At 39.1% G+C, this 17,279-nt stretch overlaps 1 protein-coding gene and 1 long non-coding RNA gene across 2 annotated transcripts; both read left to right on the top strand.

Moving 5' to 3' along the window:
- Positions 1-252: 252 nt before the first annotated feature.
- Positions 253-11,997, top strand: LOC120433105. Its single transcript, XM_039598680.1, has 8 exons — positions 253-454; positions 7,676-8,017; positions 8,177-8,461; positions 9,346-9,432; positions 9,507-9,535; positions 9,686-9,742; positions 10,720-10,779; positions 11,471-11,997. The coding sequence occupies exons 1-8, from the start codon at positions 394-396 to the stop codon at positions 11,591-11,593; spliced, it is 1,044 nt and encodes a 347-aa protein (XP_039454614.1). The 5' UTR covers positions 253-393; the 3' UTR covers positions 11,594-11,997.
- Positions 3,033-4,355, top strand: LOC120433110. The gene is made up of 3 exons (XR_005608323.1): positions 3,033-3,094; positions 3,921-4,013; positions 4,090-4,355. It is a non-coding gene; the product is annotated as an uncharacterized LOC120433110 (long non-coding RNA).
- Positions 11,998-17,279: the final 5,282 nt, after the last annotated feature.

Genomic DNA, 17,279 nt, shown 5'->3' on the forward strand with positions numbered 1-17,279 from the left:
TTTCTAACATGCTCTGTTAAAACAAAGAGGATGGAAACATTTATCTTTACTAACAATCTTCACACATTCATCGTCCTCAGTCATCTTTTTTTATTTTCATGGTGTCAAACACGTCATTGTCACAAATGAACACAATGTGCATCTGATGAGTCTTCTTATCATTTCTCTTTAGAATTTTTATTTATAAAATATTGAGAGATTTCAGCTGATGGACTCTACTTTTGAAACATGAACATCAACAAAAAAGAGAAAGAACTGATAATTACTAAAGTTGTGGTGAGGATGTGACGTCTGACAAATAACAGGAAGTACAAACAGTCTTAAAGAGTCATCAGTTCAGAGACTGTGACAGTCGAGATCGAGAACAAGAAAGAAGTGAGACAGAGAAGCACGATGGATGAATTCAGATGGATTCAAATGTTTTCATGTCTGATGCTGATGATTCAGATTGCAGGTAAGAATACAGGAAACATTTTAATAGCAGTCAAACTAAATATTATGAATATTATTAGAATCACAAACCTTTACAGTAAATAAGACAGCTGAGCATGCTCTGTTTATAAACTTGTGTCTGAAACAATCTTCAGTTTTACGATTGTAAAAACTGCTGCATTCTAATTTATTTTCATATTTCTCTTCAGTCTTCTCAACAGTATCTGTAAATGAAACATCCATGTTTATGAAAGTTGGAGATGACGTCACTCTGCTTTGTCTAAATGTGATAGATGACCAGAATAACTGTGATGGTACTACGTGGACCTTTACTCCAAGAAACAGAGAAATAGTAGAGCTGATCACACTTGGACAGATTGGTGAAAAAGCTAAAACTAAGTCAGACAGACTGAGTGTTACAGCGAACTGTTCTCTGCTTATAAAGAAGCTCACAGTTGAGGATGTTGGTTTTTATTCCTGTAGACAATACAAAGTCAAAGAAACACCATCTAAACACACTCTGGTTCATCAGTCTCAGGTTCATCTCTCTGTTATTACCTGTGAGTATTTACATCAAAATAGTTTTAACTCAAACCCTTGTTGAAATAAAAACATTAATCATATTTATAATAATAAAATAATAATAATCAGGTAAAATGATTAAAATAACTGTCCTGATGCACTTTTTGTGTTTCACATTATTATATTATGTTCACCAGTGACTGAACATAAGGACAATGATAAGGTGACATTAAAGTGCTCTGTGGTGACATATGCAGAGTGTCATCACACAGTGAAGTGGCTGCTTAGAGGTCAAGATGTGGACAAAGAGAACAAACAAATAGTGACTTCACAGACTGACTGCTCCACCACTGTGTCTTTTCTGGAGCATCATTACTTTAACTCATTTCGTCATAAAATACTGAAGTGTGAAGTGACTGATACTAAAACAGGAAAAGTGCAGCTGTTTACCTTCAGCCATCAGACCTCAGGTGAGGAAACAGGTGAGATCAGGATCAACTATTTAATACGACTAAAATCAGCTAAAGCTTGAATTTACAACAGATGAAAAACATGGAAAAGTTTTATGTTGTGTTATTTCATTTATTCAGGTGACACAAAAACAACAAAGAAACCAGCCAGAAAAACTGAAACAACCACAACAATTAAGATGTTATTAAAATCAGGTGAGTTTACTAAAATAAGGTTGACCAAATATATATATATTTTATTTATTGATTCAAAATGGCCTTTAATATGATTTACAGCATATGAAAAATACATTCTCTCTTTTTTACTTCTAATTTCAGATGATACAACAGCAACAACTGTGGAAAATGAAAGCACGACACCAAACAACAAATCTTCTAAAGATTCACAACATGGTAACTCGGCCATGTCTCTTTAAATGAAAAGTTAAAAATATACTGTAACCATAGCTGGACTGGCCATCGGGCATACCGGGCATTTCCCCGGTGGGCCGATGGTGATTTTTCGTTTTTATGGGCCGATGGGGTTTTTTTCTTCGTTTTTTTCCGTAACGGTATAAACACTGAAAGGTGGTGGATTGGCCAGATGCTGGGAGATGTGTAAAAATAACTCAATTGTTTGGTGGTGGCTATTGCGGAGCTTCTACAGATTCAGTAACATTAGCAAGTGGTGGAGGCCAGCAGATGCAACACGCTGGCAGGTGGATGACGGAAAGGCAGGAGGAGCAGAGACCCGAGGCAGTGAACTGAACTTCAGGTAAGAAGTTATGACCTGCAGTCTATCTGGGTCAGATATAAACCAAGTTTAGGTGGAGTTTATTTTCGTTATGCTGACTTTTTACAGTCAGTTACAATAACTCGTACTGCGTACTAGCTAGCATTACGGAGTTTCTACTGCTGGGCGGGTGCTATGTTGTTACTGATGTTGAACTTGTTTTATCTTATTTATAAGGTTAGTTATTAGAGTTTCCAGCCGTCCCGTAAAAAACGGAATCGTCTCGTATACAGAGAAAATATTGCGCGTTTCGTATTGAGGTGAAAAGGAACAGTTTGTCCCGGACTTCAGCTACAATGAAAAAGACACAAAGCTGGAGTTATTCCGTGTCTTTGCTGCACAGCTGCCTCTTCTCCTCTCATTCTCTCCCCCCTCCCTCTCCTGTTACTTCAATCATGAAACTGATCAATGATCAGCTGATCGGCTTTTCTCTCTAGTTTGTTTATCGCTCTGAATCTTACAACAAACGTTTTCATCTGATGTAAAATGTATAGAAATCCATTATTGTACATAGTATTTTTTTTAGGGTCCCATCATAATTTCTTCAGAAGTAGCTAAGTACTGTTTATGATGCCAGCATTTTCCCACATTTTCTAGATACTGTACCAGTACTGTGTGTAAAATGCCATCAAAAAGTCAATGAAGTTTTATTCTTTCTCACCTGTCTTTCTGTCTCCTTTCACTTATTAAAGGTTGCCATGTTAGAAAAAATATTTTGCCCTGCCATGCTGTTTATTGATGTGGCAAATGAATGGTTTATGAAAATATATCTAAATCTGTCATCAGTAATCAGTAATGATCATGTCTCACCTCTAGTCTTCTCTGTCTTACTTTCAGGTTTTCACCACGTGTTGTAGATAGTTCAGGAGGGTAACTCGACCAAGCAGTCTACTTTCAGGTACTGTTTAGAATACCAGAATAGGGAGGATGGTGTAGGTTTAAGTTTATTAGACTGATACATATATACCAACAAGACAGTGTACATCACTGTCACAACAGCGTTTGTTTTCATTCAAAGGATTTATGGTTTTTCCTATAATACCTGGTGGGCCGGTCTCTAGTCAAAATGCCCGGGCCAATTTTTTGTCCCAGTCCAGCCCTGACTGTAACGTATATTTGACTTTTTAGATTTCTGTTTTGGTTTTTATATTCGTATTCCAGTCATTTCATTACATTTATGTACATTTAGCTGAGTGACAGTCAGACATGTATCCTACAGGAAACATAAGATGGAATCTTTTGGTCTGATGATGTTTTCATTTTTGTATTAAACATAAATATTTTCTTTAAATAGAAATACACTGACTTTGATTCACATAATGTGAATGAAAGCAAATGTCTCTGATTATGTGTGTCTGTATTTTCCTCTTCATATGACATTATACTGACTGAATGTGTAAACATAGCACCCCACTTAAGTTATATTTTACATATTTTACACTAGAAAATGCTTTTGAATGTGTTTGAGTCCATTTAGAGTCCCTCAAATGTCAGTCGTTTAACTTTATTGTGTACTTTACATTTGAAGACAAACTCATTAATATCACAGTAACGTACACATTTATTTCATATTCATTAGCAACTTTTTATACAGTATACATATATAGTAAACGAATATTTTTGAAAAATTTTCAAAATAAAATAATAAATAAGTAAAATAATTTAAACAGAAAACTGCAAAGAAGTCATGTGAATAATTAGATTTTTTGATTCACTTTTTTCAGATTTTGTATCTTTGAGGTTCATAATTGTCTCTGTGGGATTGGCAGCACTTTCAATAACAGCTGTGACAGTCAACATGTGGACAAAAACTAAAGGTAAATTTAATCATGAGAAGTTTGAACGATTTTGAATTTTCACTTTAATATTAAATTGATTTTTTTCTCCTTTTAGGGAAGAAAACACAGATGGATAAAAACACAGTAAGTACAAAACTCAGTAATCCAACGTAACAAAAACTTCTAAATGTTGTATTTCTGATACTGTAAACGACATTTCAGAAATTATTTTGAATTTGTTGAGCAAAATGTGGTTCAGCAGACGACTGAGAGTCAGAAGTTTATAAGTGAAAGGTTGTTGGTTTGAACCCCACATGTGAGGGTTTGCTTTGGGAAAGTGGATCATTGATGCTGTCATCTGCCTTTAAATTATCACTGAAATTATTATTAAATATTTGTGATAAAGTTGTTAAGCTTGTCCCAACAGCTGACACACTGAAAGAAAACCAGCAGGATGCAAAGCAAAAGAATTTGAACAACAAATCACGAATTAAAAAAACGCGATGCACCCCACTGCGCAAGGTGACGTCAGAGTGACGTTTTTATACGTCAGTCCACAGAAGGGATTGTTTTGAAATGCCATCTTTTTTCAGATGTCTACTAAACATCAAGTGTTGACGTCCTCCATGTGTGGGCTATTTATAGTCCAACAATGGTTGTGGATGTCGTTTCAATGTCAGACTCCTGCTTCTATAGGCTCTGTGGTCCCATGTTTCCAGAGGGTGGAGGACATGGTTTCTATAGGCCACCAGTTGATTTTTCTGTAGCTTTATTTGTAGCTTTGTATGTCTCCAGTTATCATCTGTGGCTGAGACAATGAAATGAACTTCTTGGAAAATGATCTGGAACAGTATGCCAACTAGACTAGAGCATAACAGTTATGTATGAAGGAATGCAGAGAGGTCAGCGAATATCTCCAGGATGGCGAGGGATCTTGAACTAAAACTAAAGTGAGCAGCTGCTCGGTGGATTTCAAGCAGATACTCCAGTTCATACATACACACTTCTACAAACTTCTCGTACTTTCCATCGCAAATTCTCACAGTCCAGCTACCGATAACAACCACATTCAGTGCCTTTTACAATCATAATAAAACAGGATACTTGTAAAAATAAACCATATATAATTCAAATGCTCTTTTACAATTATTAAACACATTGTACTCCTTTTAAATGGAATTCCAATTTTTTTCTAAATACTTATTATTTTAAATTTTAACATGGATTTCAACATTTTTTAATATTTCAACACATTTTAATAAATGACAGTTATAACCTGGTTACAGACAAATAAGTTGATTAATTGCTGGGTGTAGCTTGTCTCAGACTCAGATTAGATTGTCCCTTTTGTGTGTGCGTCTGTTGTCAGGTGTGAAAATGACTGTGGTGGGGATGCAGTCTCATAACTTGGGACTCATCTATATGCCCTCAACTGCTATTTGCCTTGGGAGTAACAGGTGCTGCCCAAGCCACTGTGGTGCTCTGGGGCGTTGTCAGTGCAAACTCAGGTTAGCAGTACGTCGCACCCTGTTGCGGGGTGTGGGGAATGGGGGTGTTTACTCAGCCAATTGTTAGCTGGCTTTCTCCAGTGGAGTTAGTCTTCCACCTCCCACTCTAATATTTCCATGATGGTGTGTGTGTGTGTGAGAGAGATTGAGAAACACTCTCAGACAAGACAGGATTTCAGAAAAAGAAAATTTGTCTAAATCCAATCTGATATATTTTATCTTGTTTCTGTTTATGTAACAGGTACATTATGATAGCAGCCACTATCGTTCCCACAATATCATACAATTGATTGACCTGAAAATCAGAACAGAATTAGGAAAAAAACCTTTTAAATTTGCTGCCCCTGTTTCCTGGAATAATCTGCAGAAGGAACTGAAAATGTTAGAAATGGTTACGTTGTAAATCCATCTTAAAGAAAGGAGAGAATAACTCTTTTAGTCAGTGTGATTGTTTTTAATGTTGCTCTTAATGATCTAGTTGATGTAATTATGTGACGCATGTACTTTTGACTTTTGCTGCCATGATGCCAGGTCTCTCTTGGAAATGAGATGTTAATCTCAAAGAGATATTTACCTGGATAAATAAAGGACTAATAATAATTTATTTCACAGTTATTCTGAAGTCATTTTACATGTAGTACCCTTTTGTGTCCACCAGAGGTCCTCAGTCTTTCGGTCTGTGTACACTTGTTAGTCACACCTGCATCACCTTCTCCCAAGGCATTTCTCATTCCTCTAATTTGTGCCTCCTTGTTTTCTCTCCTGCATCCTCCTGCCTGTGACTCATAAAATATAAAGCATCTTTAGTACACCATGATGAGAGGACTATAATTCCCAAAAGTCATTTTTTGGACAGAGAAGAAAGAAGAGAGAGATCCATTCAGTGGTTGGACAGGTGCGTGCTTTGACGTAAAGATGCATTTCGGCCAAACGAGATGAGTCAAAGATGTACAGAATGAAAAATGGGCAGCTTTTCTTTTTTGTTTGTTTCACATTTCTTCACAACATGTTTGAGCCTTTTTCTTCTGCTTGACCACAGTTTCTCTTTTTTACATCCACCAAGAAACCACATACAGACTGTTTCTGTACATTCAGACCCTGCTCTCTGATCTCTAACATACATATGATAATAAATACTTCATGTTTCTGTACATTTTTAAACTTTAAACTTAAAAAATTAACTGATACTCGAGGTGAGAGAACAGCTAGTTGGGTGGAGAGAGAGGCTCAGAGGCTTCATCAGTGTTTTAATCATTTATGTTTCTGATGTTTATCTGGTCATTCTTACAGAGTCAAACATCCAGATCTCTGCTGCTGCTGCAGCTCCCACACTCTCACAGAAACACTTCCTCTTCAGCTCTCAGAAAGAAATAAGTTCATGTTAACAATGAGGAAGAGGAGGGTCTCAGTCCACTAAAATATCTTATCCCCTGTATTTTCTATAGCTGCAGTTGGATATCTTCATCTCTTAGACATCAGCCTGCATGTAGGAGTTTGACGCTTCGACTGTTTGTTCTTATGTGCTGTCTGTTTTCTAACAAGCTCTGTTAAAACAAAGAGGATGGAAACATTTATCTTTACTAACAATCTTCACACATTCATCATCGTCCTCAGTCATCTTTTTTTATTTTCATGGTGTCAAACATGTCATTGACACAAATGAACACAATGTGCACCTGCTGAGTCTTCTTATCATTTCTCTTTAGAACTTTTATTTATAAAATATTGAGAGATTTCAGCTGATGGACTCTACTTTTGAAACATGAACATCAACAAAAAAGGGAAAGAACTGATAATTACTAAAGTTGTGGTGAGGATGTGACGACTGACAAATAACAGGAAGTACAAAAAGTCTTAAAGACTCAACAGTTCAGAGACTGTGACAGTCGAGATCGAGAACAAGAAAGAAGTGAGACAGAGAAGCACGATGGATGAATTCAGATGGATTCAAATGTTTTTGAATCTGATGATTCAGATTGTAGGTAAGAATACAGGAAACATTTTATTTAAATTTTATTAAAATTTTATCAATATTATTAGAATCACAAACCTTTACAGTAAATAAGAAAGCTGATCATGCTCTGTTTAAAAACTCTGATTGTAAACTTTACAATCAGAGTTAGTTTTTATTCTCATTGTGAAAAATGCTGTATTCTAATTTATTTTCATATTTCTCTTCAATCTTCTCAACAGTATCTGTAAATGAAACATCCATGTTTATGAAAGTTGGAGGTGACGTCACTCTGCTTTGTCTAAATGTGATAGATGAGCAGAATAACTGTGATGGTACTACGTGGACGTTTGCTTCAAGACGCAAACAAACAACAGTAGAGCTGATCACACATGGACAGATTGGTGAAGAAGCCAAAACTAAATCAGACAGACTGAGTGTTACAGCGAACTGTTCTCTGCTTATAAAGAAGCTCACAGTTGAGGATGTTGGTTTTTATTCCTGTCAACAATACAAAGTCGAGGAAACACCATCTAAACACACTCTGGTTCATCAGTCTTTGGTTGATCTCTCTGTTATTACCTGTGAGTATTTACATCAAAATAGTTTTAGCTCAAACTCTTCTTGAAATAAAAACATTAATCATATTTATAATAATAAAATAATAATAATCAGGTAAAATGATTAAAATAACTGTCCTGATGCATTTTTTGTCTTTCACATTATTACATTATGTTCACCAGTGACTGAACATAAAGACACTGAGAAGGTGAAGTTAAGCTGCTCTGTGGTGACACATGCAGAGTGTCATCACACAGTGAAGTGGCTGCTTAAAGGTCAAGCTGTGGACAAAGAGAACAAACAAATAGTGACTTCACAGACTGACTGCTCCACCACTGTGTCTATTCTGAAGAATCATTACTTATACTCATCACGTCATAAAATACTGAAGTGTGAAGTTACTGATACTAAAACAGGAAAAGTGCAGCTGTTTACCTTCAGCCATCAGACCTCAGGTGAGGAAACAGGTGAGATCATGATCAACTATTTAATACGACTAAAATCAGCTAAAGCTTGAATTTACAACAGATGAAAAACATGGAAAAGTTTTATGTTGTGTTGTTTCATTTATTCAGGTGACACAAAAACAACAAAGAAACCAGCCAGAAAAACTGAAACAACAAATTAAGATGTTACTAAAATTAAACAGATGAAAAATATTTGTTTATTTTTTAGTTTAAAGTGGCCTTTAATATGATTTACAGCACATGAAAAATACGTTCTCTCCCTCTCTCTCTCTCTCTTTTTTTACTTCTAATTCCACATGATTCAACAGCAACAACTGTGGCAAATGAAAGCACGACAGCAAACAACTCAACTCAACCATGTGTCTGCAAATAAAAAGTAAAATATACTGTAATGTATATTTTACTTTTTATGTTTCTGTTTTGATTTTTATATTTTTAGTCCAGTCATTTCATTACATTTATGTACATTTTGCTGAGTGACAGTCAGACATGTATCCTACAGGAAACATAAGATGCAAACTTTTGAGATTTAAGATGTTTTCACTTTTGTATTAAACATAAACATTAAACATAAATATCTGTCTCTGAATATCATGGCTGTGGGTGGAGATACATTTATTCATTTAATCGCTGTCTGTCAGTAAAATCACACAAACTCAAACGTCCCTGTTAATGGGATTTTCTTTAACTTTAAATAGAAATACACTGACTTTGGTTCACATAATGTGAATGAAAGCAAATGTCTCTGATTATGTGTGTTCGTATTTTCCTCTTCATATAACATTATACCAACTGCGTAAACACAGCAGCCCACTTTAGTTATATTTTGCATATTTTAAACTAGAAAATGCTTTAGAGGCTTTTTGTTTTTCTCCTTTTGCCAGGTGTCCTGTGGTTCATCATTCCAGCTGTGGGTTTGGTCTCACTCTTGATAATAGTTGTGGTTTTCATCAGATGGAAGAGAACTAGAGGTGAGAACATTTACAGATAAAACTTGTCTGAGTTTCAAAATGAATGTTAGAGTTGACTGTTTGTGTCTTTACAGGAAATAAAACACAGATGGATGAAGATGCTGTGAGTTTTCACATAAATAATTAATGTTTTTACAATTGGCATTGAATAAACAACAAATCCTATCATCTCTGAGCGCTGTTAACAAGAACTAAACTGCCTTCACAGACACAGTTTACCACCTGATGTAACCAGATTATGTCTGTTTTTCAGGGACTGAGTTTAAACCTTGCAGAGACTCGGTCTGCTCCTCAAACCAGTCAGGACTCGGTGAGATCACACACTACACCCAGAGCAGAGTTACACCCACTTCTTCTCTTATGTGTTGTCTAAATGTAAATGCATGACACACTGAGACTCTGATGGTAGTGATTTTGAGGAGTGGTCTGCTTCTGAATGTGAATAAGACCAGATAGATGGCGAATGACTTCAGAAGGAAGATGATGGTTATATAACCAGTGTTTATTCTGGGACAGTATGGTTGTCTGTCTCTCTCTGTTTGCCCTGTGACGGGGCTGGGCATACAGGGTGTTCCTCACCTCTCACCCCATGGTAGCTGGGATAGGCTCCAGCCCCCCCAGTGACCCTGATAAAGATAAGCAGAAGAGAATGGATGAATGGACAATGTTGATGTGGTGGAGGAGGTACAAGTATCTGGGCATCCACATCTGGCCATTGAACAAACTGTTGCTCATTACAGTCACACTGACCTCCCTTATTTAACAGGAAGTGGAGGATGTCTTGATGCATGCTCAATCATCCAGGTAAATAAATCTCCAAAAGTTGATTCTGTTCATCTGGACGTAGCGTCTTCAGTGGGAGAAACGTTTCGTCACTCATCCAAGTGACTTCTTCAGTCTCAGCTGACTGCAGGCTTCCCCAATCTTATAAACAGTACATTTGCATAATGACTGAAACTAGCATCACTGATGGAACAATGGGCTGGGAGGTCAGTTCCTTGATCATTAACGTTTCTCCCACTGAAAACGCTACGTCCAGATGAACAGAATCAACTTTTTGGGAAGTGGAGGATCTTCTTTAGCCGACTGATTCAGCTCTGCTGCCACAAAAACAAAAATATTTCATACCCCTTCTACTATAATAATAATAATAACAATAATAATAATAATAATAATAATAATAATAATAATAATAATAATAATAATAGTATTAGTTACACAAAAGTGTAAAGTGTTTCTCATGTTATCATGTTAATGTGTTTGTATCTTCTTGTCTTCACTGTATAGGTGGATGCTGAAGTTTCCTACGCTACCATCAGCTACACCAAGACCAACAATAAAGTTCAGGTAAGGTTTTGTCTTTGTGTATTATTTATTTATTTATTTATGTATTTATATTCCAAATGGCATGGGCTATACATCAGCTCTTAAACCATGCTAACGTCTGCCTGATGACCTCAGTATGACATCTGCATTATTTTCATAATCATTTGTCAGCATTGTTAACATGGTGTAGTGTATTAATCTTTGTGTGTCATTGTGAAGTCATGTAATGCACATTTGGTGTGACTCTGACTTGATCTACATCCAAACTAAATCAGCTAAAGCTGTCATTGGTATCGACCATCGTGGACTAGAAAGAAAGACCAACAGAACCAATTACATATTCACTTCCTTCGAGCAGAGAACTAGTTGAATAAAAGACAACAGTATATCTGTCAAGGCGCTGGATAATAATGAAAACGAGCCATTTCAAAAACATATTAATGTGCAATTTGTCCAAACTGTGATTCCAATTTAAACTTACATGTTAAAGTTAACTGAGCTGCAGCAAACATGTGAGTACAAAAGACTTGATGGATGACTTTAGCATGGGCAAAGAAAGAATACATCATATTTTGGAGGTGATCCACATCACTGTCTTTAAAACTGAGACACTGAAAATAGAAGGATGTAATTTCTAAGTGCTCTTACAGTTCTTCCATCAAACTGCTTATCCACTGCAGGGTCACAGTGTTATGTTGCTTTTGTTTTCCAGGTTCGGGGTGATGATGAAGGTGATGCAGTGACCTACAGCACTGTGAAGGCTCATTCCTCTTCTGCTGCAGCCACTGCTGATCCCAGCAGCCTCTACTCTACTGTCACTTTTCCACTCACATAGTTAAAGTTGACAAAAAGGACTCGCATTTAAGTTAAAGACTAATTTTGTTTTGTGTTTGCATACAGCAGATTGGTAGCAACATGCTAATTAACGTAAATGATTAGATAGATGCCACTATTATAAAAAAATATTGGGTTTCAAATCCAGAATCATGTCTTTATATCCTCCATTAAAACTATGTAACTAAATGTAAATAGAAACTTTTTCTTAATTTTCTTAATGAAATCAGACCAGTGTGTTTCCATAATGTGATCCAAGTGTGAATATCTAAATGCAAACAAACCAAAAGCCTTGCATAGATGTTAATGATATAGTTATATGTTTATATTTTATGATATTTCACAGAAAAAAAACTTTTCTGCAAACATTTTTGTAACTTACCAAGAAATAAAATTGGTCCTGGTTAGTGCAGCAGAATGTGGAGGTTGAAATTTAATTTAACCCTGGTTACACTTGCTGTTCAGTTTAAAATGGTAAATGGCCTGTATTTATATAGCGCTTTACTAGTCCCTAAGGACCCCAAAGCGCTTTACATATCCAGTCATCCACCCATTCACACACTGGTGATGGCAAGCTATATTGCAGCCACAGCCACCCTGGGGCGCACTGACAGAGGCGAGGATGCCGGACACTGGCGCCACCGGGCCCTCTGACCACCACCAGTAGGCAACGGGTGAAGTGTCTGAGCTGAGCTGATTGGTTATGTCTACACCTATGAATGCTTAGCTAAAGGGTTCCACTTCCATATTTCCCCACATGCTTACATCTGTAGACACAGATGGATGAAGATGCTGTGAGGTTTACTATATATAATTAAATATTTCTTCAACTGACATTAAATAAACAACAAATCCGATCATCTCTGAGGGGTGTTAACAAGAACTAAACTGCCTTCACAGACACAGTTTACCACCTGATGTAACCAGATTATGTCTGTTTTTCAGGAACTGAGTTTAAACCCTGCAGAGACTCGGTGAGATCACACACTACACCCAGAGTTAAAACCACTTCTTCTTCTTCTCTAATTCACTAGCTGGGCCCACGTCCTCATTTTAGGTTTGACAGCGGTTTAGTAGGTATAAATAGATAGATAAAGAAGTTAGACAATGTAGCTGTAGAACAGTGCAACAGACCATGAAATGCAAAATCTTTAGTCAGAGTTAAAAACAAACAAACATTTTGAGACATCATTTATGAGATATACCATGACACGGATACGAGGTAAAGACTTTAAAGTGTATCATGTGTGAAGAGTTGCTGTTGTCACATGACACAGTGTCACATATTACTGAGGAGTCAGGACATTCTCGTCTTGACTGTGTAGGCGGATCCTGAAGTTTCGTACGCCACCGTCAGCTACACCAAGAACACCAACGGTAACACCAGGGTCAGGTGTTTTTCTTCTTCTTCTTTTTTTATATGTTCTGTAGTGTCATAGTTATGAAGTTAAACTTGTATGTAGAAGTGATGACAGGAGGCTTGTTTGTTTTAAGGTTGTTTTTGATTTTGTTTTTTGTCCTTTGCTTCCCTCTACTGACGTGTTCTACATCTAGCTGTTCACTGGAAAACTAATGTTGTAGTGCAACCCCAATATCAAAAAATGATGCTGCAATAAATAAATAAATACAGATTAAAAACTAAATAAAGTTATATTTTATTCATAAAACAAAACAAAAAAATATATCAAATGTTTGTCTGTGAAGATTCTCAGTCATCCAGGTCATCGTAGTCAAAGGAGTTTGCAAAGAAAAGCGTCTGGACTTCTTTAAGTTGCTTGAAGACGTTTCACCTCTCATCCGAGAAGCTTCTTCAGTTCTAAGGTCAAATGGCCGAGAGTCCCAGATTTAAACCCAGTGGGAGTATCCCCCAAGGAGGGACAAAGGACCCCTGGTGATCCTCTAATCACATGCGCCAAGGTGTGAAAGCGGGTGTGGGACCTAATCAGCCAGGGTTTCGGGTGAGCTCATTGTGAAACCTGGCCCCACCTTGTCATGTGAATTCCTGAGGTCAGATGGCCCAGGATGTGAGTGGGCGTTAAGGCATCTGGGAGGGAACTCAAAACTGGATTATAGATGGCAGACAGTTGGTGTCGTAAACCACCGCCTCTGTTCAAAGATGGTCGCTCACAGTGGACATAGATGGCCTCTTTCACTCCTCTTTCAAACCATCTGTCCTCTCTGTCCAAAATGTGAACATTGGCATCCTCGAAAGAGTGACCTTTATCCTTAAGATGCAGATGGACTGCTGAGTCTTGTCCTGTGGAGGTGGCTCTTCTATGTTGTGCCATGCGCTTGTGAAGTGGCTGTTTGGTCTCTCCAATGTAGAGGTCTGGGCATTCCTCGCTGCACTGTACAGCATACACCACGTTGTTCAGTCTGTGTTTAGGAGTTTTGTCTTTCGGGTGAACCAGTTTCTGTCTGAGTGTGTTGCTGGATCTGAAGTACACTGGGATGTCGTGCTTGGAGAAAACTCTCCTGAGTTTCTCTGATACACCGGCTACATAGGGGATGACAACGTTGTTGCGTCTGTCTTTCTTATCCTCCCTCGCTGGTGTCTGATCTTCTTTTCTGTGGCTCTTTGCTGACTTTATGAATGCCCAGTTAGGATAACCACATGTTTTCAGTGCTTCCTTTACATGTGTGTGTTCCTTCTTTTTCCCTCAGGCTTAGAGGGAACATGTTCTGCCCGGTGGTGTAGGGTCCCAATTACTCCAAGTTTGTGTTCCAGAGGGTGATGGGAGTCAAAGAGGAGGTACTGGTCTGTGTGTGTGGGCTTCCGGTAAACTTCAATGTTGAGGTTGCCATTCTCTTCAATGTGCACAGCGCAGTCCAGGAAAGGCAAACAGTTATCCTTTGTGTCTTCCCTGGTGAACTTGATGTTTTTATCCACAGCGTCAATAATGCGCAGTGAAGGATTCCACTTCTTGTGTCTTGATTTTGACCCAGGTGTCATCTACATATCTGTACCAGTGGCTGGGTACTCCTCCTTTGAAAGAGCCAAGAGCCTTTCTTTCCACTTCCTCCATGTAAAGGTTGGCTACAATAGGTGACACGGGGAGCCCATGGCACAGCCATGTTTTTGTCTGTAGAAGCCTTCGTTGTATTTGAAGTATGTTGTGGTAAGGCAGAGGTCTAACAGTGTGCAGATCTGATCGGGTGTGAAGTTGGTCCTGTCTTCCAAGGAGCTGTCTTCTTGTAGTCGTTTTCTGACAGTCTCCACTGCTTCCGTGGTGGGTATGCAAGTGAGAGAGAGACTACATCAAAGGACACCATGGTTTCATCTGGATCCAGGGTAAGTTTCTGGACCTTGTCGGTGAAGTCGGTGGAGTTCTTGATGGTGTGGGGTGTTCCCACGAGAGGTGCAAGGATGGTAGCAAGGTGTTTTGCAATGTTGTAAGTAGCTGAGTTTATGCTACTGACTATGGGTCTGAGTGGGACCCCTTCCTTGTGGATCTTAGGAAGTCCATAAATGCAGGGTATGGCAACAGAGGCGGTGCTTTACGACACCAACTGTCTGCCATCTATAATCCAGTTTTGAGTTCCCTCCCCAGACGCCTTAACGCCCACTCACATCCTGGGCCATCTGACCTCAGGAATTCACATGACAAGGTGGGGCCAGGTTTCACAATGGGCTCACCCGAAACCCTGGCTGATTAGGTCCCACACCCGCTTTCACACCTTGGCGCATGTGATTAGAGGATCACCAGGGGGTCCTTTGTCCCTCCTTGGGGGGGATACTCCCACTGGGTTTAAATATGGGACTCTCGGCCATTTGACCTTAGAACTGAAGAAGCTTCTCGGATGAGAGGTGAAACGTCTTCAAGCAACTTAAAGAAGTCCAGACGCTTTTCTTTGCAAACTCCTTTGAATATCAAATGTTTAAACTGCTACGTGACCCACAGCGTTCAATGTCACGGTCCAAGGGCTTTGTGTTGCATTTGAGTTCTGAATCTGTCTCTGTCATTCTAGTAAGTGAGCTTTAGTTTTTGTTGAATTATTTGAGTGCTTTACTTCCCTGGTCCTGCATTTAATTTTCTTGAATTCTTGGCTTTTATTTAGTGTTGGTGCCTATTTTGAGAGTTTCTTCTTGTGTTTCTAGTTCCCTCGTGTTCCCTCTGTCTCATCTATGTGCTTGTATCCACTGTGATCATGTTTAGCCCTGTCTTTTCTTTATTTCCTGTTTTAGTTAGTTAGTTAGCTTTCCTTTAGTCGTCCTATTTAGCCAAATAAAATAACTCTCTTTGCTCTGTTTTTCCTGCATTTGTGTCCTGTTCACATCGACTCTATGACATTCACTTGTTAGTATTCCTTTCATTAAATGTAATATGTATATAAGTGTATATGTCTTTTAACCCATTTGTTTAACGTCTTTCTTTATTGAAGAGAGATATTTTATATTGTATGAAATCACTAAACTGATCAACCAACACAATAGAAGCACCTGTTTATTTTATTATTGTTATTGTTTACTTTATACTCAAAAACATTACTAACCCTCAAAATCATCAAGAACTTATTTTGACTTTAAAGGTTTATTCATTCAAATAATTTATCATTATAGAATGTGTTTGGTTAGGGTGACCAACCGTCCTCTTTTCCCCGGACTTGTCCACTTTTCACGTTCTGTCCGGGGCGTCCGGGGGGATTTTCGAGATCGATAAAAATGTCCTATTGGGACATGGAATGTCACCTCTCTGGTGGGGAAGGAGCCTGAGTTAGTGCGTGAGGTTGAGAAGTACCGGCTAGATATAGTCGGGCTCACCTCTACGCATGGCTTGGGCTCTGGAACTAGTCTCCTGGAGAGGGGCTGGACTCTGTCTCAGTCTGGAGTTGCCCCTGGTGAGAGGCGGCGGGCTGGGGTGGGTATTCTAATATCCCCGGCTTGCTGCCGGCACGCTGGGGTTTTTCCCAGTGGATGAGAGGGTTTGTTCCCCGCGCCTCAGGGTCGGGAACGGGTCCTGACTGTCATCTGCGCTTATGCGCCGAGTGGCAGTTCAGAGTACCCAGCCTTCTTAGAGTCCCTGGGGGTGCTGGAAGGTGCCCCACCTGGAGACTCTGTTGTCCTACTGGGAGACTTCAATGCTCACGTGGGTAACGACAGCGAGACCTGGAGGGGCGTGATTGGGAGGAACGGCCTCCTGATCTGAACCCAGTGGTGTTTTGTTATTGGACTTCTGTGCAAATCACAGTTTGGCCATAACGAACACCTTGTTCGAACATAAGAGTGTCCATAAGTGCACGTGGCACCAGGATGCTCTAGGCCGCAGGTCGATGATCGATTTTGTAATCGTATCACCAGACTTGCGACCATATGTTCTGGACACTCGGGTAAAGAGAGGGGCTGAGCTGTCAACTGATCACCACCTGGTGGTGAGTTGGATCAGGTGGCGGGGAGGACGCTGGACAGACCGGTGCACCTAAACGCGTGAGTGAGGGTGTGCTGGGAACGTCTAGCAGAGGCCCCAGTCCGCGAGATCTTCAACGCACACCTCCGGCAGAGCTTCAACAACATTCCGAGGGAGACGGGGACATTGAGTCCGAATGGACCATGTTCAGCGTCTCCATTGCCGGGCTGCTGCATTGAGCTGCGCCGCAAGGTGGTTGGTGCCTGCCGTGGTGGTAATCCCCGAACCAAATGGTGGACACCAGAGGTGAAGGGAGCCACCAGGCTGAAGAAGGAGTCCCTA

The sequence above is a fragment of the Oreochromis aureus genome, linkage group 15 (assembly GCF_013358895.1).
Source record: "Oreochromis aureus strain Israel breed Guangdong linkage group 15, ZZ_aureus, whole genome shotgun sequence".
In the NCBI taxonomy this organism is placed as follows: Eukaryota; Metazoa; Chordata; class Actinopteri; order Cichliformes; family Cichlidae; genus Oreochromis; species Oreochromis aureus.

Coding starts and splice junctions, on each gene's coding strand:
- LOC120433105 (XM_039598680.1), top strand. CDS start 394: ATGGATGAATTCAGATGGATTCAAATGTTTTCATGTCTGATGCTGATG. Junction 9,433..9,506: donor CAGATGGAAGAGAACTAGAG/GTGAGAACATTT, acceptor GTGTCTTTACAG/GAAATAAAACACAGATGGAT. Junction 10,780..11,470: donor AGACCAACAATAAAGTTCAG/GTAAGGTTTTGT, acceptor TTTGTTTTCCAG/GTTCGGGGTGATGATGAAGG.